We start from the raw sequence: 21,284 nt of genomic DNA on the forward strand, positions 1-21,284 counted from the left end.
AGGTGTTGTTGAGTATTTAAGTATACATTAACGAGCATCTGTGTATTTAGGTAACCAATGACGTACAGCCAACGGGGACATGCGTAGAACGACAGCGACGGTGAAAAAGAGACACCCTCTAATGGAGGCTGGATATCTATGCGTACATGGTAGCAGGCCCAGCATGATATTCTAGATGAAGGGGATGTGATAAATGAAAGCATGCGCGCGCGCGACATGTGACAAGATCCACTACGCACACAAAACACACGGCGTGAGTATCTGGTTGGGAAAAGTGTCTTGTAGAAAAGTCGAAAGCACTTGTATAGGTCGGGTCACACAGGAGGCACTAACTGCATGCGTGTTGTAGTTTATGCCGTAGGAAATACTGGCGCCTATTAAAAAAAAAAATTAAGTACGTGTTGTATAGCTCAAGTACAAGAAACTTGGGTCCAGCTCGTGAGCAAAAGTATACGAACCAGGGATTCCGCGATAAAGCATATCTTCTTCTCTGCCTGTGAATCTAACTCGAAATTGAAGACTGCAGTCCGAACTTTGCATTGTGAAATTTCCAGTGTACTGGTCAATTTCAGCTTATGCGTGTTAATCACAAAGAAATTATGTTTTTGTTTTTCGGCGACCCTGTGGTCCGTATACTTTTGCTCACGGTTGTACAGTGCTTATAAATTGAAACGCGAACATGAACGAATGCCTGCTACGAGTAATTACGTGGAATTTTAGCCATTAATCGCTCGGTAGGCAGTTTCAATAGGCACGAAGTAGTACGTTCCAAGTGTACGTTTTGGAGTCTGAATTTAACCGCTGTTTAAAGAAAAAGAATGCAGGTGAATCTGGAGAGGAAACGATTCGTTGTAGCAGTTTCGAATTTGTTCGCGTTTGAATTCACGAGCTCTGCACATTCATTTGCTGACACTAGGACGCAGTGGCGTAGCTAGGTCGTCTGGCACCCGGGGCCCATAGGTCTTCTGTCACCCCCCTCCCCGGGTGTAGCCGGCGGAAAGAGGGGTGTCTTCAGACGTGTATGACACCCCCTTAATGGGCCCCTTGCACCCGGGGCCCACGGCCCCCCGGCCCCCCCTGTTGCTACGCCACTGCTAGGACGGATCTACACTGCGGTAACAGTTGTTCTTGGTTGGTTGCTACTCTGTGAAATGGCACAACCCGCTGTGGGGAAAACCGGCCATGTATCGGGCGGTACGTTGTTGTGGTGAAGCAGCTCGCGTAATTCTATTCCGAACTGCGAAACGGAACAGACATTCGCGACCTCCAAACTTAAAGCGTTTTGAGGTCGCAGGATCGAATCCCGGCGGCGGCGGCCGCGTCTCGATGGGGGCGAAATGCAAAAACGCTCGTGGGCAACTATACAGGTTCAGGAGCGCGTTGATGAAAGCCAGTTGGTCAAAATTATTCCATAGTGTCCCACTACGTCTTGCCTCAAATTCAGATCGTGATTTGGCACGTAAAACTCCAAAACTTTTTAATTATAGCTTTTTATTTAGGACAGCCCAACGTTAGGATAAATTAATTTCGATACCTGCATTCACCAAAGGGCATTACAATAGGGGGTTATGGGATGGTGTGTGGTGTAAGCTAACGCTTCAGACAACACACAGACTCGCAATTCACGACCACAAAAGCGAGACAGAAACTGGCTACAAGCTCTCCCACAAGTATAAATCGCCCCTTTCAGCGTTCCTACATGTCCTCCCGGTACGTTACGTGTATTCGGTAGGAAACGCTCGAGAACTTGAAATCGAGTCACCAAGCCAAGATTCCGAACCATGCATAACGTCCGGGCCAATAGGGGGGCAACCTTCGACGCTGCCATCTCGTCTCTTTTTTTTTTTTAAACACTCCGGCACCTTGCAAGAAGGATAGTTGTCGTTATCTTGCGATAAGATCGAATCCGGCCGACAGTGAACAGCTGCCCACTTCGTCTTTAGAATTTGACCACATCGATTCTTCCCCTTTGGGAACGAGGCTACAAGCCTGGCTGTAAACCTGCCGCGTGCTCGCGTGTTTCCTTTCGTCATGCGCGCTCGTTCTTTCGTCTTTCTCCGATCAGCGCGACAGAATTTCTTTCTCTGCGGTGACGGGGCATCGCCGAAAGAAGAAGAAAACCGAACGCTGGCGGCTGCATTTGCTCCCGGCCATTCCTTCCGACCGGTGCCTCCCCTGCATACTAGCAGTCGATCTCGAGCTCTCCGTCTTTCTTTTTTGTATTTGTCTTGTTTTTGTCTTTCACATTTATTCGAGTTCGGTGAAGACAGAAGCGAGACCCGGTGTTTCCTCGACGTCTTCTGGGACATCCCGGCGTCGCATGCTATGGCAGAGAAGTCACGTAAGTCTACATCTCTTCCTTGCGCGCCCGGAGATATCCGAATGTAGCCCTCTTGCGATATGCGCTGTGGCGGCTTCGACGGGCGAAACTGTTTGAAACGTGCTTAGAAGCGTGAACTTGCGGGCGCCACGACGGTCGCTTTTTGTCGAGTCACGAGCGCTGACGCATGGGTCTGACCCGGTGACGAACGCAACAAGTCTTTTTTTTTTTTCTGGGCTGCACCTTCTCGCGGTCAGTCTTCGTTGTTTCTTTCTTTTTACGAACGGTGCGTTCTACCACAGAAGAGCGTGGCAGGCAAGACGAAAATGGGGGGACAATTGATTTCCGTTATATAAACGAAGTTCTCCCGTCGAAGCCGCCACGGCGCATATCGCAAGAGGGCTACCTCGCGGCTACGTTCGGATATCGCCGGCGCGCAAGGAGGAATCGCGGAAACATGCACGCTTGCAATATCGGAGGGACGCTCATGCGTCATAGAGAAAAACTCTATGCATGCGTGCCGGCGTCGGTCTCGACACCAGGGGTTCACCGCTAGAAGGGGAGGAGGGTCGCTTTGCCACGCACTCGCGCATCCCGCAAACTTTTGCTGTTGACTGTACATACAGGGGAACGCGTTGCTTTAATTTTCCTCGACATGTAACTTGAGTCTCGGCATTACAGATTTCAATCCTCCATTTTTTAAATATTTTATATTGGTGCAGAACGGCGGTAACGCCGCACATGACTTTCTTGTGCCGGGCTTATCAGCCATCACCCTTGCCCTCACATGTGCCTGCCGCTGCCTTGATTGCGCGCGAACTTGTGATCTGACTGGCAGTTAGTAAGCCGGCAGCCAAGCTGCTGCCCGGTCGCTCTGCCATGCGAGGAAGGCTATGCTACTCGACGGCTGACTTCGTGGACGCTGCGTGCGTCAACCACGACGATTTATTTTATCTACCTTTTTTCTTGTAGATTCACTAAACATCCGAGCACTTCTTTTGCGGACGATAAGCGTGTAACGGATGTTCTCTCGTTGCTCCTTTTCAGTCGTCGAAAAAGGCAAGCAGGCCGCAAAGACAATCACGACGCTGTTTCCGAGGGTGAGCCTCCTCAAGTGGCGTTAGCTCCATTCGCACTCTGCCTTCACTGTAAGCGCGCTTGCCACGTGTCAAGCATTTGATAGTTAAATGCCGCCATCTTTATGAAAAAGGAACGTGGCAGCGCGTGGTAAACAGTTCAGTCCGCCACGTCTGTTGGGTGGCGCCTGGGGGAAATTCGAAAAACAAAGTGGGGCGTGGCGTTGTTCCTTCTGTCTGCATCCCCGTCACGAACATTCTTACAGCGAAGGTGTCGGTGCAACCAGATGCGCTCAAAAAAACGCCATGTGCATGTTATCACGGTTTCCTAAAGAAAAAAAAAGGAAAGAAAAGGAAACGATCACTCACGAAGTTAGGTTGTGGAAATGAAGGTGGGTGATATGAAGGCATAGATTAGGCGTTAAATTAACATGTCTAAAGCCTCGTCTTCGGCCTGTTAGGATGCGTTACGAAAAGCTTACAAAGTTTCCAAGCATACATAAAAGGACTAAAAACGGCAGCGATTTCATATTTCAAGGAAATGAGGGCGGGGGGGGGGAGGGGTTGTGTTATATTGGTGACGCGTATCGAAAGTTTCAAATGCGGAGGTTAAATTAGGTGCTTTCATACGTTACACGAGGCCTGAAGTTGGCTTTCCCGGTCTTCTCGGTAAACGATGCGAGACACGTTGATTAGATTCCGCTTAAGTGGGAAGCATGTTGTGAGTATCGAACGATACATTAGTCTTTTTTTTTTAATTAACTTCCTCAAGTTTTCCAGAGTGTCATATTGCCGTTATTCGCAATGTTTCCCAGAATCACGAAGCAACTGTACTAAACACCAAGTCGAAATTCGGTGAAAATAGGGGGGGGGGGGGTAGTGCAAGGTGTAATATAACTTTTTCATAAGCTGTATCACCGCTCAACACTTCATAATGATTTTTTTTCGTTTGCCTTCTTCCATACTTGACCGACGCGACCGTCCGTTTAAGGTTCAGCGCTTGTCATGTCGCACATTTAACTACGCAGATTCTTTCTTACCACGCACCATAACTAACTGGAATGCTCTGTCTCCACGTGTTGATATACTGCCACTAATCTCGACAAGTCTTGCAATCTATTGTCTGCCTTAACTACTGCTTAACATGATGCATATATTATCTCATGTTTGAACTATTTCTTTTTACTTTGTATTTCTTATATAATGTACACCTTGTTTCATTTCATTTTATGCTGTTTAGAAGATGTATAATTGGCATTTTTGACTACCGCCTTGTTCATGTTACTTCTTCTTTTCTTTGTGCTTGTCGGAATTAACAGTATTTGGTACTTATATTCGAATGTCACATGGTGTGTGCAAATGTTTTTTTTCAATGAATTTGTGGTGTATTGTATTCTTTATCTATTGCCTGTACCGCCCGCCCCCCTCTAAAGGCCCTCAGCCGTGAGGGCCTTTATGGGTATTTAGTATAAATAAATAAAAAAGTAATTCGTGGCGAAACTTTCACCTTCCTGGCTTAATTGGAAGCGTGAAAATCATTTACTGAAGCCAGACCCCAACCCCTTCCCCATTTTATGTGTTATATATTAAAAGTTCATAGTTGGTTCTCCTGTTGGCCTCGGTGAATACCCCCCCCCCCCCCCAAAGGCCCTCAGCCGTAAGCACCTTTAGGGGTATTATGTATAAATAAATAAAGTAATTCGCGGCGAAACTTTCACGTGCCTGGCTTAATTGTAAGCGTGAAAAACATTTACTGAACCCCCTCCTCCCCTATTTTATGCGTTATATATTAAATGTTCGCAGATTGGTTCTCCTGTTGTCCTCGGTGAACTAAACAACGAACCCTGCTTATATTTAGCGAAAGGAACGGACACGCTTATGGGTTATATGTATGGGAAGTTCGAAGTGTTTGGGTTACTTCCGGCCTTTGCCGATAGATCAACTATTCAACTGTTACGGGATGTTACAAACCAGTTTTACGAGCGGCGTAAAATTTAGTCCGTGCTGCCCTGGCAAGTAGAACTTGGTACAAGTACCACTTATGAATACAAATCAGATTTATCAAAAAATGTAGGAAAGACTACGGCCAATCAGTATGCAAGGTTATATGCGTGTCAAAACAATCCTCGCAAGGATTGTATTTAGCAAATGCTCGAAAGCATTATGTATGGCCATTCTATGCTAAGTTTTCCAGTCTCCCAGGGGAACCTTACATTACACCAAATTTATATCTCGTGAAAATAAGTGCAATGTGTACCAAAATTTTCATAATTAGGAGTGTTGAAAGTGCCTATTGAACCCTCCTTTCTTTTTCTCGTATTGCGTCATACGAGGTTCATATGTATAGTGTCGACGGTGAACTAAATAAGACACCGTTTTACATTTCTTTAAAATTAAGCACTGCTTATTGGCAATTGTAGGCGGCGTTGAATCTGTGTATGTACTGAGGCCTTAGGAGTAAACTCGTATAGCACAGTATACGCCGTGTATACGCGCATTTGTGGTGACCTCTTAACGGACACGGCACTGCCCGTCTCTCTCTGTCTCGCAGATACCGAAGACGTGCACCACCCTCTCTCTCTCTCTCTTTCTACCTCTCTCTCGCTCTTACAGATACCGAAGACGTGCACCACTCTCTTTTTTTCTACCTCTCTCTCTCGCTGATACCAGAGACGTGCACCGCCCTCTTTCTCTCTCTCTCGCTGATACCGAAGACGTGCACCGCGCTCTCTCTCTCTTTCTACCTCTCTCTCTTTCTACCTCTCTCGCTCTTGCAGATACCGAAGACGTGCACCACTCTTTCTACCTCTCTCGCTGATACCAGATACGTGCACCGCCCTCTTTCTCTCTCTCGCTGATACCGAAGACGTGCACCGCCCTCTCTCTCTCACTTTCGATCTCTCACTCTCTCTCTCGCTGATACCGAAGACGTGCACCACTCTTTCTACCTCTCTCGCTGATACCAGAGACGTGCACCGCCCTCTTTCTCTCTCTCGCTGATACCGAAGACGTGCACCGCCCTCTCTCTCTCACTTTCGATCTCTCACTCTCTCTCTCGCTGATACCGAAGACGTGCACCACTCTTTCTACCTCTCTCGCTGATACCAGAGACGTGCACCGCCCTCTTTCTCTCTCTCGCTGATACCGAAGACGTGCACCGCCCTCTCTCTCACTTTCGATCTCTCACTCTCTCTCTCGCTGATACCGAAGACGTGCACCACTCTTTCTACCTCTCTCGCTGATACCAGAGACGTGAACCGTCCTCTTTCTCTCTCTCGCTGATACCGAAGACGTGCACCGCCCTCTCTCTCTCACTTTCGATCTCTCACTCTCTCTCTCGCTGATACCGAAGACGTGCACCACTCTTTCTACCTCTCTCGCTGATACCAGAGACGTGCACCGCCCTCTTTCTCTCTCTCGCTGATACCGAAGACGTGCACCGCCCTCTCTCTCTCACTTTCGATCTCTCACTCTCTCTCTCGCTGATACCGAAGACGTGCACCACCCTCTCTCTCTTTCCATCCCTCGCTCTCGCTGATACCGAAGACGTGCACCGCCCCCCCTTCTCTCTCTACCTCTCTCTCTCGCAGATACCGAAGACGTGCACCACCCTGCTGGAGGTCTTCATCAAGCGCGAGAGCAAGGTGTCCCTGCTGCGAGACCCGCTGACGCACTTCTGCGAGGAGGAGCTTGTGCTCCACGCCCAGGAGTGCCTGCTGAAGATCAACAAGCAGGTCGTCACGTACCAGGACATCCGCAGCATGGCCGAGAACCTCATCGGCCTGCACACCCTGGTGAAGCGCCGCGGCCGCGTATATATAGTTGAACAGACTCGGAAAGCATACTTCGCGCCAGCGAATAAGGACAGAAGGGAGACGACACCACAATGCGTCTCCCTTTCTGTCCTCGTTCGCTGGCGCGAAGTATGCTTTCCAAGTCTGTTTACCAACGCGCTCGACAAATGGCAATAGTTAAACAGCCGCGGTTCAGGAGTCGAAATCGCCAATTCACGAGTCGAAAAGCGGCTCGAAAGCGCTGCACGTTCTCAGATTCGTCTCCATTTGTAACATTCAAATAATTCACCTTAAGATGTAAATTTGGGACTATTGGGACTATATCCAAGCTTATTGCAAGCGGCTATAGGCGGATTACCTTTCGCATTTCCATGTAATTACACGTGTCAGGATTATCTGACAAGTTATTTTCTTCGTTAGCGTTTTAATTTATACTAGTTGTACAGTACGGTCCAGGTTTGAAAGGTCGTATAATAGGTAAATCGCAGAGCATCTGACAAGGGACGACGACCAACTAGCCTGAATTCTTGTCTTATTACAGGCACACTAAAGAGTAAGGACTGTGACTAAATTACACTTCCAAAAAAAAAGGGTAACGCCACTCTTTACGCTAGAGGAAGCTTAACAAGCAAGACGAGAGAGAGAGAGAGATGGCAGGGGCGCCGCCGCCTGTCCAACACCAACTTGCAGTGACTGCATGGATGGCGTTCGTGCGGGCCTAGTTAATTTTTTGTCGGTAAATATGGACCACATGATTTTCTAAAGGAGCCAAAGACTGAACTCCCTAAAGGGTTGCAGAAAATAGACAGTTTCAGATTAGAGGACGCAAGCCGCATGCGTCCCCCAATCTAAAACTCTCCAATACGCCTCTTTTATTTTCACAATTTCTCTCTCTCTCTCTCTCGAAACGCAGCCCTTTCGCGCACCTGCTCGAATGCGCGCCTCACGCATGCACCCATGCACATGCTTCGCAACGTGACACATGCGGCGATCAGAGTTGGCACGGTATGAGTACACGTGCGAATGTGGCTTGAATGGTTGGAGCATCGGGCTACTCTGCCGGGGGGCGGACGCTCGATCCCACCATCGGCCACGTGACTCGATTTATTTTTAAGTGCGAGCTACTCGGCAAGACAGCAGGAGCACCCAGCGAGAACCCAGCTGCGTTGGCGAGGAAAACCCGGGAGGATTCGCAAAGCAAGCTTCGCTTTAGAAATTCGAAGTTTTGACAGCGATGGCTGGGCTTATAGCGTAGCGTTTGTACTACGCGGACGGTGTCTTTAAACATATACGCGGGTGCGACATTTTGGCTCGACGCAGCACGTATAAGGCAACTCCTCCTGAGCAGAATAAACAGCGCCCAGGAAGCTACCAGGCGTCTCACGACGCTAACGTGACGAAGGGTGTTGCCAGGTGGCGTTGCGAGCGTGGCACCTAGATGGTGCTGCATGCACGAGATGAGACCTGCGGGAAGCCGTTAGCGCCCAGTGAGAGATATTGGATGACCTTAGCTTGAAGTCTACTGCCAGTTCTGCACCGATGATTGCGTACACACTGAGAACGAAAGCTACGGAAACATCATTGGTCTCTGGAGATCCTCTAACCGTCCAAGCGTCAGCCGCGCATGCTCCGCCAGCGGGACAGCACGACGACGGCGCGCATGCCGCCAGAGCTACCGTAGAATCGCCGTTGCAATAAATTTTTTACCCACTCCATCCATCCATCCATCCATCCACTGACGCAAGTCATCCCGGCAGGCAAGATTATTAGACGTGGTCATTTTTACAAAGGGTATACTTTGCAAACATTTAGCGAGAAGGATCGGGGAATCCGAAGGGCTCGGTTTCTTTGTTATAGTTACAAACAAGCGAACAAGCATAGGGGAAATTGTTACGTTTTGTTGAAATGGTAGAAGCAAGCAAGGTAAGGGAAAAATGAAAGTGGACGAAAAGACAGCTTGCCGTAGCGAGGAGCCGTAACCATGCACATCTGCCGCATTACATGTGCGGCGCTCTACCAATTAAGCTACCGCGGCACCCATCCTAGCATCCAGTTCATTTGGTATTTGCGTGACGCGTATAGAAGATCAACCATGATGATGATGATTTTGTGGCCTCGCCATCGAAACGGGGCGGTGACAAATAGTCACCTAGCCTGCTCGAGTTAATCAGGTACGCTTCACATGCTTTTCATTCTAGCATTCTTGTATACGTCTTCTTATTTTTCTCTTCCTTAAAACTTCCCTACTTACCTTGCACCACTCACTACCTATGCCTGTAATGAATGGTCGTATGAATCTCTTCCCTGCCTTTTTTCTCCACCGATACTCTAAACGTCTCTTGCTTATCTAGACTGCTGACCGGTTGATGCCCTTCCTTCCACGTTAAATCCAGACGCTTCTGGAATGTGTACATTACCTACGGGCCTCACTAGGTGAATACCGTCGCACTTCACCGGGATGTGCTGAGTGGCCCCTGGATCATTTTGCTGCAGCGTTCACATGCCTCACCTTGTTGAGAATGTTCTTGTCCTTGGGAGTGTAGGCCAGCGCACCTGTCGACCACGACCTGCTGATGCGAGACATCCTTTTAACCACAGGCGTCACATAGTGCGTTGAACTTAGGAGCAGGCAGCTGACCAATAAAGCCTCGTACCCAACCTCGCGGCTTATCAATGCTGCCGAAGTCGAGGCCTTCGAAATGCAATGAGCGAGAACAAAAGAATCCGGAGGGCTCGATTTTTTTTTTTTTTTTTTGTTCACGACATACACGCGGAAAACTTTGCAAGTGTGTCGACGAAGTTTTGCACTCTATATGCGCTACGCTCGCCTATTTGCAAGCACGCGGTTTGTGTGAAGCGCAGAGCGTGTAAATGGAATCTTCGTCGTTAACTGACGGCTCGTGCTGAACATTCGCAGTGCATCAAGCGCGACCCTGACGTGGCGCGTACTCAGGGAGAAAACATGCGCAAGCTGATCATCATCGTGGGCGAGCTGGCCGGCTCGCTGGAACGCATGTGCGACGTGCCCGTCACTGACTGGGTCGCCATCGCCGACTCCCTAATGGGCCGCATGGAGAAGGTACACGCGCGCCTCCTCGGCACCAAAGGGAGCAGATCTCCTCCCTATAGGGGCTTGACACTGCCTCGACTTTACTCGGCTGTGGGGAGTTTCACACCAAGAATGGTGAACAGAGCAGTTGGACAGCTATCTTCACAGCGTTTACGCTGGAGGGGGACATTTGACACCAAGAAAGGTGCAAATAAGGAAGAAGAAAAATCATTTATTTGTGGCGATAAAGGCATCCTCGCATCTATGTGCGTAACCTGTGCGAGAAAACTTGTACGTCTTTTGTTTGTATTACTACCTTGCATGCTTAACTTCAGACCTCGTAATACCCTCCGGCTATGGGTTTAATCTGTCTTGTATATTGCGTACGTATTTCGTATAATAAAAAGGTAACAAATAAACCTCGAATCTTGAACAGAGGTTCGGGTTAGGGAAGTCGCAAAGCTCCGCTTAAGTAGTTTGCACTCGAGTCTCTTACATCAAGCAAGACGCACACCTGGCTGCATAGGAGACTCGGTGTAGTGCGTTTTGAGTACACGAGAGTGCGAGATGCATGTGTACGACTCTACCATCTAAAAAAGCGCTGGCGAATTCCCGCTTAATTTCGGCCTAAAGGTAGCATGTGGTAGTGAGCTTGGTTTAAATTCCACGTTTTCTAGCATTATATTAAACAGCTTTGTCCACGATAAATCCAAACTGGGTGTCGCCTGTGGCGATTTCATTGCAACGAAATAGTTCAGCTACGTGCAACGGCTACGGTGTTCACCGCGTTTTTATCGCAGCAGGAACAGGCGGCGCCACTGTTCTGTTACAGCTGGGGTGCCTCAATGTGTTCCCATCTACAGAGTGCATCGAGGCACACTGTAGTTGCAACGGAATCAAACATTTTTTGAGTGTCATCGCCGTAGACAACACCCAGTTCGGACTTATTACGGACAAGACTGGTAAATAATGCCAGAAAAACGTGGTATTGAACGATACTCGCTTCAAAATTCTACCACTTTGAAATTTGAGTGCGACGGAGCAATCGGTTTAGCAGAAAGTGTCTTGCACACCTGACGCTCCTGATGATGTGACACTTGGCAGAAGAGCTGGACAACTCCATTCGGGCAGTTTACGTTGCGGTGTCTTTAACATCCGGAAAGGTGCGGAGATGGCTGCAAAAGAGGCTCAGGGGGATGTGTATTTACACAGCGCCCCTTAGGGTGTTTGCAGCTATAGGATCGCTTCCACCAAGAAAAGGTACAGGGACACTTTTGGGTGACTGAACTGCACAGCTCTTCGTAGCGACATTACACCACGGGGTCATGAGTTTTGCGCCATAAAACGCGTACTTTTTTTTTTCTACCACGGAGACTGTATTTATGAACGTCTCCGCTATGGGAGGTCATACGCTGTTGGGAAGACGTTTTTTCTTTGTCAGTTGATAATTTCTTCAGTTTCATTTGCTTTTGCTGTCTGTAACTTTACGAGTTGGACATCATCGTTGGTCACAAGTGTTGCATAGAAGAAGGAAGAGTAACGGTAAACCGTTGTTTTGCGAATTGCTTCTACTTCTTGTTGTCGACGTGAAGGCACCTTACGTTTCAATTGTGCCTTTTTGGACACTTTTATCACGCGAGACTAATTTCATTTTTCTCACGGACTTTTTTTTTTTAAGCGAAGCCTTTGCACATATACGCTTGAACCCAGTAAGAATTGGTTGGAATAGCGACGAATGCCAAACACCCATTATTTCGCTGCGTAGCTGTGAATGTCTGGCAATTAATTCACATCGCTCTTCCTTTCGCAACGTAAAATTGTGATACCGTACTTATCACGACTACCTTGTACTATTAGCCTGCTTCAGTGTATCCATTAGTTTGCCGCTCCTGCATGTGCTTTTATCGCTCTGTCACGCTTCTCATTGTACCGATTTTGATGGTGACAGTAAACTCGCGGGCAACTTTCCGTGGCAACGAAGGGAAAACTATGGAGGCAAAGCGCAACTAAGAGTGCTCCCACATTCCCATTGGCGTTAGTTTACACTGGAAAAAAGAAAACTGAAACACCTTGTTTACCCAATACCCGACTAAGTGTAAAGCTTGACTTACATTCCTGCTTTTCTCTTTCGCGCTTTGGCAGACCAGATACCGTTGCACGTGGAATCACACGCCAGTATCTGTTCAAAGAAACCGAAAGCGCAGTCAAACTTTGCCGTATACACTTTAAAATAATTACGCCCGTAAAAGTGTATAAGGGTGTAAATCGGTCTATAACTCACACCCTTAGACCGTTTTTTGGTATAAGTGGTTATTTAACACCCTTGTTCAGTTCAAAGGCTGTAACTTCTTTTTAAAGTGTACTATACTTGGCGCAGTAATGCAGGCTACGTAGGCTCCGCCCCTGTAGCTCTTTTGCCATTGCCACAGGAAGTCGTCCTTGATAATTTTTTTTTTAATTACCAGATCATGCGTATAGTTATCCTCCCCTGCGTAGTATAATGCACAGGTTCTGTACCCACGAAATGAGACATCGAGCTTCGCCATGACGAAGGTACGATGGCGTACGTATGACACGCTCTAACCTTGCGCACGCGCCGTGTTGTCTGACTCGTGCAGCTGAACCTGCCCAAGACGCTCCCGTTTGCGACGTACATACCGAAGATACGCGACTTCGAGAACGTCAGGATGCTCGGCGCCGGCGGCTTTGGGTGCGTTTTTGCCTGCACACATGGGTACACGCACATCCAGCGCGATTGTGAGGAAGCGTTACCGCGGCGTCTCCCGCCTAAATACACGGGAATAGAGATGAATCGTTTTGCTCTGTATCCACAGCACCGAATTTGACGAGGTATGTTACATTGAAATGAAACAGTCAGAATCTATAGTGACCTTACACCAGGCAGCGGGGTCTCTGTTTAGCTGTATTAGCCGATTGAGATGCTACAGTGACAAGGCCACTCTTGCGGGGAGGAGCCTTGATTAAGCCAGAAGCGGAACAAAAAATGAAAGGCGAGTGGCGACACCACCGGAACGTTCCCGCACTAGCTCGCCGTGACGTCACGGAATTTGATGGAGTCTTCTCGAGCGTATAGCTGATTATTTACTGTCAAAGCTGGACTACATTGGTTTGCAAAAGGACTAAAGACTGAACGTAGCAAGTGTTGAGTTCCAAGCACAACGAGGCCTCGATACGACAAAATGCGCTGTAATCTAATGTCACAATGGCGTATACCGGTGATGGGGTCTCTTTTAGAAAATTCAAGTTTGACCTTGGTTTTCTGTTCTAGTAATCGACCTATCATCTGAAACTATCGAAGGTGGAGTTGTAAATGAATACTTTATCAATATAAAGTGATTGTTTCTCTTCACTGTACCAAAACTGCGACGCCTATAATTTCTTCTTACTTTTTCATATGCCTTTGCGTGAGCCTCTGCTTTCTGGCAGGGTTCCTAGTTAGCCTGGAAGTTTGAATCCGCAAGAAAAGGGGGAAAAAGAGACAGAGTAAGGTTAGTCTGTGATCGCCACATCACGCTTCTCGGCTGTGTGGGTTAACGCTGGCTAGCCTCGCTGAGAAGGCTCCACCTGCAGCCACAAAGCTTTTGACGCGATATGGTGTGTGCGTGCGCGTGTGTGAAGAGAGAGGTCATAGGTTTAGTTAACGGCTGCCTCGTGCCGTGCCTGCACCTCACGCTTTCAACGCAGCGCTGTGTACCTGGCGCGGTACAAGCCCGTGGGCTTCGAGGCCTCGCTGAAGCTGGTCAACATGGACCGCTTCTCGCGCCACAAGCAGGCTGCCATGGACAAGGTGGTCGCCTCGGTCATCCGCAACCCGTTCCTCGTCAAGTACTACTCTTGCTACTGCGTCAAGGTGCGCAGTGTGTGTTATATCCTCCTGGCACGATTAACCCCGTGCAAACTCCTCGGCTTCTTGGAGATAACAGCTTCCAGTGAACTTGGTGCGCATGCGCTGCACTCTTGCTGATCTCGTCGGTTAGAAGGCGATGACGTACCGGTCGGCCAGTCGCCGCCCGCGCGGTACTGTTAAAGAATCGTTCGACTTTACGAATAGTGATGCATAAATAGCGGACGGCGTTTGTCCCACGAAAACCAGGTTCGATAACCGTGCTTGCTGCTGCAGTTGTGACCTCAGCGTTGCCTGTAATTCTGGGCACAAGGTCGCCCCAACAAAGAGCTGGATTTTTAACTCTCAGTGCTTATTACAGTAGTGTCTGCTTCTTCATCGCCCATTATACAAGGAGGCATTATGCAACGTGTACGCGCGTATGACCGACAGGAGGCCTACGTGACCATAATGGAGTTCATACCGGGTCTGGACCTGCAGCGTGTGGTGACCAAGGCCGAGTACCTGAAGATTGACGCCGTGCAGATAATCATGGCGCAACTCATCCTCGCCATCGAGCATATGCACCTGCACGGATTCCTCCACAGGGACATCAAGGTTTCCAAGTGAGCGATGCATGACGCGTATACTGCTATATCATAGCGACCGCACGCGCAGTAATACAGTGAAACCTCGTTATAACGAAATTGAAGGGGGAGCCAGAATTCGTTATATTCATTATTGCGTGTACTGCACTGTGAATGTCAGGGGAATTTCGCATAGCTTGTTATATCCCGTTTTGTTGTGACGCGGTTTGACTGTACACTTAATTTGTTCAAACGCGGACACTCATGTAGCACTTGCCGCGACGTTTGTCGAGAAATACGCATATCCGCGGCTTCCCTGCAGTTTAGGTAAATTTAGGTTTAGGTATAGCTCTCTATGTGCACGGGGGTTCCGAATAAAATGCACATTACGTCTGCGCAGCAAATATGTACAGCGAGATTTCTTGTGCGTGAGATTTCTGATGCTTTCTAATTATGGGGTTTAACGTGCCAAAACCACTCTCTGATCATGAGGCACGCCGTAGTGGAGGACTCCGAAAATTTCGACCACCTGGAGTTCTTTAACGTGCACCTAAATCTAAGTACACGGGTGTTTTCGCATTTCGCCCCCATCGAAATGCGGCCGCCGTGGCCGGGATTCGATCCCGCGACCTTGTGCTCAGCAGCCCAACACCAATTTCTGATGCTTTTAGCGGCCTTTTAAAGCCTCTCCCCTTACCAGGTTTCGGCATGGAAAACAAAGCACAGTGCATGGATTACGCGGTGACGATCGTGTCTGCAAGTTATTACATTGACCTACGTCGCGAAATCGCCTGAAAATGCAACCAAAAGTTTGTGTCCCGCTCTGCCTGAGCGAGTCGGAATTGACGCATACTTTTAATCTGCACGGAGAACGACGGCAACACAAAAAGGAAGGTCACATTTAGAAGGAGCCACTCGCCCTGCCAGCGAGATGAAGTCACACGCACGGCGCTTTGCCAGCTTTCTCCCACCCAGTCTCCTATATACTGGAGAAGGCACGAGTGTAATGCCGCTTGAGGGTGCTAGTTGAAGCAAAGGGGAAGAGCCTCTACTGCCGATACTGCGTCCTCGTAGCACTGTCCCACAACATATCGCTATTTATTATATATATCGGCTGCTACTAAACCGTCTTTTTTTTAGCAGTTTTGCGGTAAAACGCTCCCTGGACGGCACTTCACCACTTCTATAGTCCATAACGGAAATTTCCGACGCCGTCTGGTGAGGGACCCTTTAAAGGATCATTTCACCAGAGTCTATAGAGCGTGCGGAGAATCCTATAAATCGCTATTACTCCAGACGCGCTTTAAAAAAAAATATTCTCTATGACGACATTTATTGTGCTTAATATTACTAACTTAATATTTGCCAATATGAACTCGGAGTGGTGTCCTAAACAGCAAGAAGGAGCTTGCAGCTAGCAATTATAAAGCAAGGAAACACGCAAAGAACAATAATAAAGTAGGTATTAGCTGTTAACTGCGAACACGTTGCCATAAGCACAGTCGTGAAGGGGGGGGGGGGATCGGGTGGCCAACAGCAGTGCAGGGTGGCGAACGTATCGACTCACGAAAAGGTATCATTGAAACTACTTACAGAGAAGGCAAGAGTTGATGTGTGTCTTGAAAGAAAATCTCTGCATTTTTGTTCATTGCATGTTCATTGCTTGTGCATCCTAAGTTCGCTTAGCTGTTTTCTTTGTGCATACCGACTCATTTTACTCGCTCTTCCTTTCCCGGTTCCTCTGGTGCCTCCACGGCGCACCGTCCGGCAGCATGCTCATAATGCCCGGCGGCAGGGTGAAGGTAATCGACTTCGACACGACCAAGGTCTGCCACGGCCATTGTGAGTGACCACGTTCGACGCCTTCAAAGCACCTTCGAATGCTAACGAATTTTGATTCATTTATCATTATTCGCGCAGCGAGAGATGTGAAGGAAAGCGATAAGCTTAAACCGTGAGCGATAGGAAGATCGCCGTGTAGACTGCAGATCAGACGTGGTTAGGTGATATTCTAGCCTGCATTAGGAAGTGAAGTTGGGACGTTTCTGTCATGCGTCGGAGAGATAAACAGCGGCCTGTTAGAGTTGAGAAATATGAGTGCCAAGGGAAGGGCAACGCAGTCGAGGGCGACGGAGATTTAGATGGAGCGATAAGTTGCAGGCCTATAGGGCGGTTTTCGGTTGGCTCAGAGCATTCATTGAACATCTATCGGAAAGTCATTTGCTCTGCGCTGAGCTGACCTTCAAAAACTAAGTGGATGATGATGCACTTCGTTTTTTATGGAGGTGACAGGCGTAGCTAATGGTAAGACCCAAAAGGACTTTCGCCACACTAAGTTTGTTCTTGGAGTATTGGTCTTTGGTAAATGATATGTTTGCCAGTCAAGATGACGAAGGCTTTTGCTACAACTACCCAGCATTCCCTGAATAAAATAAACGGAAGTTATCACCTACGCCGTCGTTACTGTTCAGAAACGCATTTCGCGTTCGTCTTAGTTGTAGACACATGATCTTGAATTTTACCATAACTGACCCGTTACTACAGTGCTATACTACTGACACACGGTCGAACGAAAGTTCTTTGAAGCAAACACCTTTATTTTACTCTGAAGGACTCCTCATAAAAACGAATTTCGTCGCTTAGAGACGTTACGGCACAGTCATATTTATGTTTTCATTAAGTAACGCAGCAAAGCGCATGACACTGCTTCTTTGAGCTGAAACTGACAAGACGTTAAAAAAAATATTGCTTATCGTCAAATTGTGTCGGTGCTAAGTATCAGTTTTGTGTAAACACTAAATTTGTAAATAATTGTGTTTCGTAAAGTTTTGCCGTTGGAGAGCTGCGCACAAGGCTGCCCCTCTAGGCTCATAAAAGACTTCGCATATCTGCTCTTCTGCAAGACACCTTCACCGAAAAGCAGATAATGCTCTGTCGCGTGCCACGCGGCGTGTATGCCTTCCGGCAGGTGTACCCTAGTCCAAAGGCCATTGAAGTGCTAGTGGGTCAAGGATATTTACAAAAAAAAAAATTTCACCGACGATTACGATACTACCTAATGAAAAACTTCAGCGCAGCTCTATACGCGATTTCATTTCGAGATATATTGGCTGGCGCTGACAATCTGTCTCGTGCGGCACGTTGCAAACGGAGCGAAGTGTGGCGCGACTGCCTCGCCAATCTGGAGATCGCGAGAGGCAGCGCGTGGGTGAGGCATAGGCGCGATTCACAGCAGCCGCTGCAGACAGGCATCCGCTCATGCAGCGTTTCGTTGTCATATATGTTACCGGTGGACGCGGTCGCCGCGTGCCTTATCGATGGAGTCATCGATGAACAGACGACAGCGCGCTACTCTGGAGCCATCTCGTAGCGGTTGTAGCTGCAGAGTCCGTCTTGTGCGGCACTACTATTTCTCGCTTTCGCCATACCCTCCTCCTCCGCTTTCCTACTCGCGCTCACTTCGCTTTCGCCGTCTTTCATCCCCCGCTGCGCTCCGGGTTCGCTTTCAGCTTTCGCTCTGCTCGTTCGCTCGGTTACGCCGTGGGAAGCCGACGTTCAACGCAGGAACGGGCGCCTAAGGGCTGCGCTTTAACATGTGGTATATTTTTTAGAAGAGTTTGGTAATGCTTCCTTTTAAAGCAATGCTACTCTAAGATTTGTGACCTACAATCGTGACCACTTTATAGTTTTCAACTCACATTCATGTAGTAAAGCAATGGAGGGGGATAGTTGGTGAACGTTCATGGTTATATTGCGCTCAGTTTTACACACACGATATTAAGGAAGGACAGGACGGACGGATTGCGCTACGTCCGTCCACGTCCAGTCCTTCCTTAATGTCGTGTGTTAAAACTGAGCGCAATATAACCATTCACATTCATGTGTTTTAAAATTGTTTATTAAAGAAACTGTTGTGTCGGCAGCGGCAGGCAAGTCGACGTTAAAGACCCAGTCGTCCCACTATTTCCCTCCCCCTGGTTGGACAATTGAATGTGGTTGTCGCTCAACGCTGGAGAGGGTTGCCCAGGAAGCTCCTCTCGAAGGCCCAACAAGTCCCGAGATGCTACCGATTCCCCCATGGAATCAGAAACGACTGCTGACTGTGTAAACTCGGAAGTGATAGTCAGACTGACTACTCAATTGAAGCTTATGACTCTGAGAAGACGCTGTCGCTACAGACGAGTCATCAGAATGACTATCCAAGTTTGAATATGAGTACAAAAAATCTTTGTCACTTGTAAACAATGTACTACCTGCTGAATCCTTTATCACTAGGGTTAACTTAGACACATGCCACGTCTTCCCATCACTGAGTAGAAAAGTAGATGGTCCTACCTGGGCCTTGACTTTACGAGGTTTACTGTACTTAAAAAATCGTTTCCTCTTAAATCTTATTCTGCCGGTGTCTCCCACCTTGATACGAGTTGCCTGAGCACCTCTACATTTGTCTACGTACTGTTTAGTCTGCCACTGTTTCTGCAAGACCCTTTCTTTAACGTGAGGCACAAGGCTGTCCTGTTTCCGTAGATCTACACAGAGCTGCATGGTTCCATCCTTCTTGCGCACCACCACAAGTGGAGACACCCACTCAGAAGCCTCGACACGCTTGATGACGTCGCAGTCCTCGAGACGTCGCAATTCATTTGGGACCTGGTCACTGAGAGCCAGGGGTAGTCTGCGCAACTTTGAAGATACTGGTTTCGCATCCTGCTGCCGATGAATTCGGTGCACACAGTTGTTGACGAGACTCAACTCGTCACTGAAGAGGTGATCAAAACCCGGAGGCACATCTGTGGGGCTCTGTACTGAAGGAAGCGATGGTAGACAACATGTCAGCGACGTACCGTCTATCTGTATGCCCAAGCGTTGGATAGCGTCTAAACCCAGCAGTGATGTTCCTGTAGTCGTAACGTGGAACGTGACGGAGCATGACCTTTGGAAAAACTGGACAGTGGCTTGAAACAGGCCTTGAATGTTGATGCGTTGCTTGGAGAAATTTCTCAAGTCCACTGTTGGTTGTGACAGCCGGTGCTGTCGACCAAAGTTATTTCTAAAATCTTCGGCCGTCATGCATGACACAGACGCTCCCGTATCCACCGGCAGTCGCATGGAGACGCCGTTCACTACGACCGGAACTTCCAAATCTTTTTCAGTATCAAAAGCGCTTACCGTCAAGACAGACGCGGACGGCTGCCTTGCGGAAGTTGAAGACAGCGTCTCTGCGGAAGAGACGTGTTGAACAGTACGGGTTTTCCGGCATACTGATGCAAAATGGCCCAACGTGTGGCAGGCGTTGCACCGCCGGTTCCTTGCGGGGCAATTCCTGTACGTTGCAATATGCTTCGTGCTGCCACACCGGTCGCATGCACCACGGTTCCCGGAGGAGCCATGTGCGAAATGTCGGCCCTCTTGGCGGCCTCCCGGACTACGTCGGCCATCTTGGCGGCCTCCCGGACTACGTCGGCCATCTTGGCGGCGCCCCGGAAGAAGTCGGCCATCTTGGCCCGTCGACGGAACGCCAAGTTGAGATGCCTCGATTCTTCGTACATTTTCGGAGCCGAACGCGCGGTTCGCTCGATGCAAGGCTTCTAACGAGCGTCCAATTTCTTCGGCCTTGTCCAGGGGCAGGGTTTCGCCATGAGCTAATAACTTTTCACGAACGCTGGCGTTCGCTACCCCATGTATTATTTGGTCTCGGACGCGCTCGTCGTAGGTTGTGCCGAAGTTGCACTGTAGCGCCTTCTCCTTCAATGCGGTCACGAATTCCAGGAATCCTTCTCCCTCGAACTGCTTTCGACTGGTGAATTCGTGCCTTTCCGCCAGGACATTTGTTGACGCGGCGAACAGCCGGTCAAGCCGCTGCACGAGTCTCGGGAACTCTGACGCTGGCGGGACCGCATCACTTGACGTTGACGCTGCGCCGGTCGACTGCCTTGCTGCTTCGCTTGAAGCTGACGCTGCGCTGGTTAACTGCCTTGCTGCTTCCTGCTCCTCGTCTGCAAAGTACTTCCGTTGTCCCTCACGCCCGAGAGCGCTGACGAGCGCGGACGCTCGTCGCGCGTCCGTCCAGTCGCCACCGCCGGCCGCTTCGAGGTGGGCCTGAAAAATTTTTTTCCAGCGATATCATGGAATTAACGGTGGGCCGGGCACTTCAAGAAAAACGGGAAGGTTCGCCGTAAAAGACGCCATGCCCGGTAGCGCGCAGGAGACAGTGCAGAAAACAAGCCGGAGCTCGCAGCAGGAATGGGGCACGGAAGAACAAGGGGGCGAGTAGGCCTAGGCTCGGAAGCCTCGCGACGCCAAGTGCGTCGGCGGCGTTTGCAGGCCGTGCCGACACGTAAAGGACGCTTCACTTACGAAGCTCGCTTGTTTTCCGGGGCTTCGGTCGGAACCGCTGCGGGAGTCCCACCCTCGTCGCCAAAAGATGTTGTGTCGGCAGCGGCAGGCAAGCGGGGGGCCCCGACCGGGCGAACGCGCGGCTAGCGCCGGCGCAGGAAGGAGACACGGAGCAAATTGCTCCCGATGAAAACCGGAACGAAGACTCGGCCGACCCACGGCCGTTTATTACTTATAAAGGCTTCACACGCTAGATGACACCTCCAGATTGGCCCAAG

The 21,284-nt window shown here is 49.1% G+C and overlaps 1 protein-coding gene and 1 long non-coding RNA gene across 9 annotated transcripts in view; one reads left to right on the top strand and one right to left on the bottom strand.

Annotated features, from left to right (window-relative positions):
- The window catches only part of LOC142560183 (uncharacterized), a 58,609-nt gene that overhangs the window by 325 nt on the left and 37,000 nt on the right, over nt 1–21,284 (bottom strand). The window contains exon 4 of one of the 4 annotated variants that reach the window (XR_012823312.1): nt 12,351–12,418. The exons of the other annotated variants lie outside the window; for them this stretch is intronic. This is a non-coding gene — a long non-coding RNA (uncharacterized LOC142560183). The remainder of the gene's footprint in view (nt 1–12,350; nt 12,419–21,284) is intronic. 4 annotated transcript variants of the gene reach the window in all.
- Nucleotides 1,101–21,284, top strand: part of LOC142560182 (microtubule-associated serine/threonine-protein kinase 2-like) — a 47,773-nt gene continuing 27,589 nt past the window's right edge. For 4 of the 5 annotated variants that reach the window (XM_075672085.1, XM_075672087.1, XM_075672086.1 and 1 more), the window contains exons 1-8: nt 1,101–2,341; nt 3,368–3,420; nt 6,987–7,190; nt 10,108–10,269; nt 12,858–12,949; nt 13,945–14,110; nt 14,537–14,709; nt 16,442–16,512. In XM_075672085.1, coding sequence (XP_075528200.1) covers nt 2,032–2,341; nt 3,368–3,420; nt 6,987–7,190; nt 10,108–10,269; nt 12,858–12,949; nt 13,945–14,110; nt 14,537–14,709; nt 16,442–16,512 — 1,231 coding nt within the window. In that variant the 5' untranslated portion in view covers nt 1,101–2,031. The remainder of the gene's footprint in view (nt 2,342–3,367; nt 3,421–6,986; nt 7,191–10,107; nt 10,270–12,857; nt 12,950–13,944; nt 14,111–14,536; nt 14,710–16,441; nt 16,513–21,284) is intronic. The other variant, XM_075672088.1, reaches the window with a different exon arrangement.

This window comes from Dermacentor variabilis, chromosome 10 (genome assembly GCF_050947875.1).
Source record: "Dermacentor variabilis isolate Ectoservices chromosome 10, ASM5094787v1, whole genome shotgun sequence".
NCBI classification, from domain to species: Eukaryota; Metazoa; Arthropoda; class Arachnida; order Ixodida; family Ixodidae; genus Dermacentor; species Dermacentor variabilis.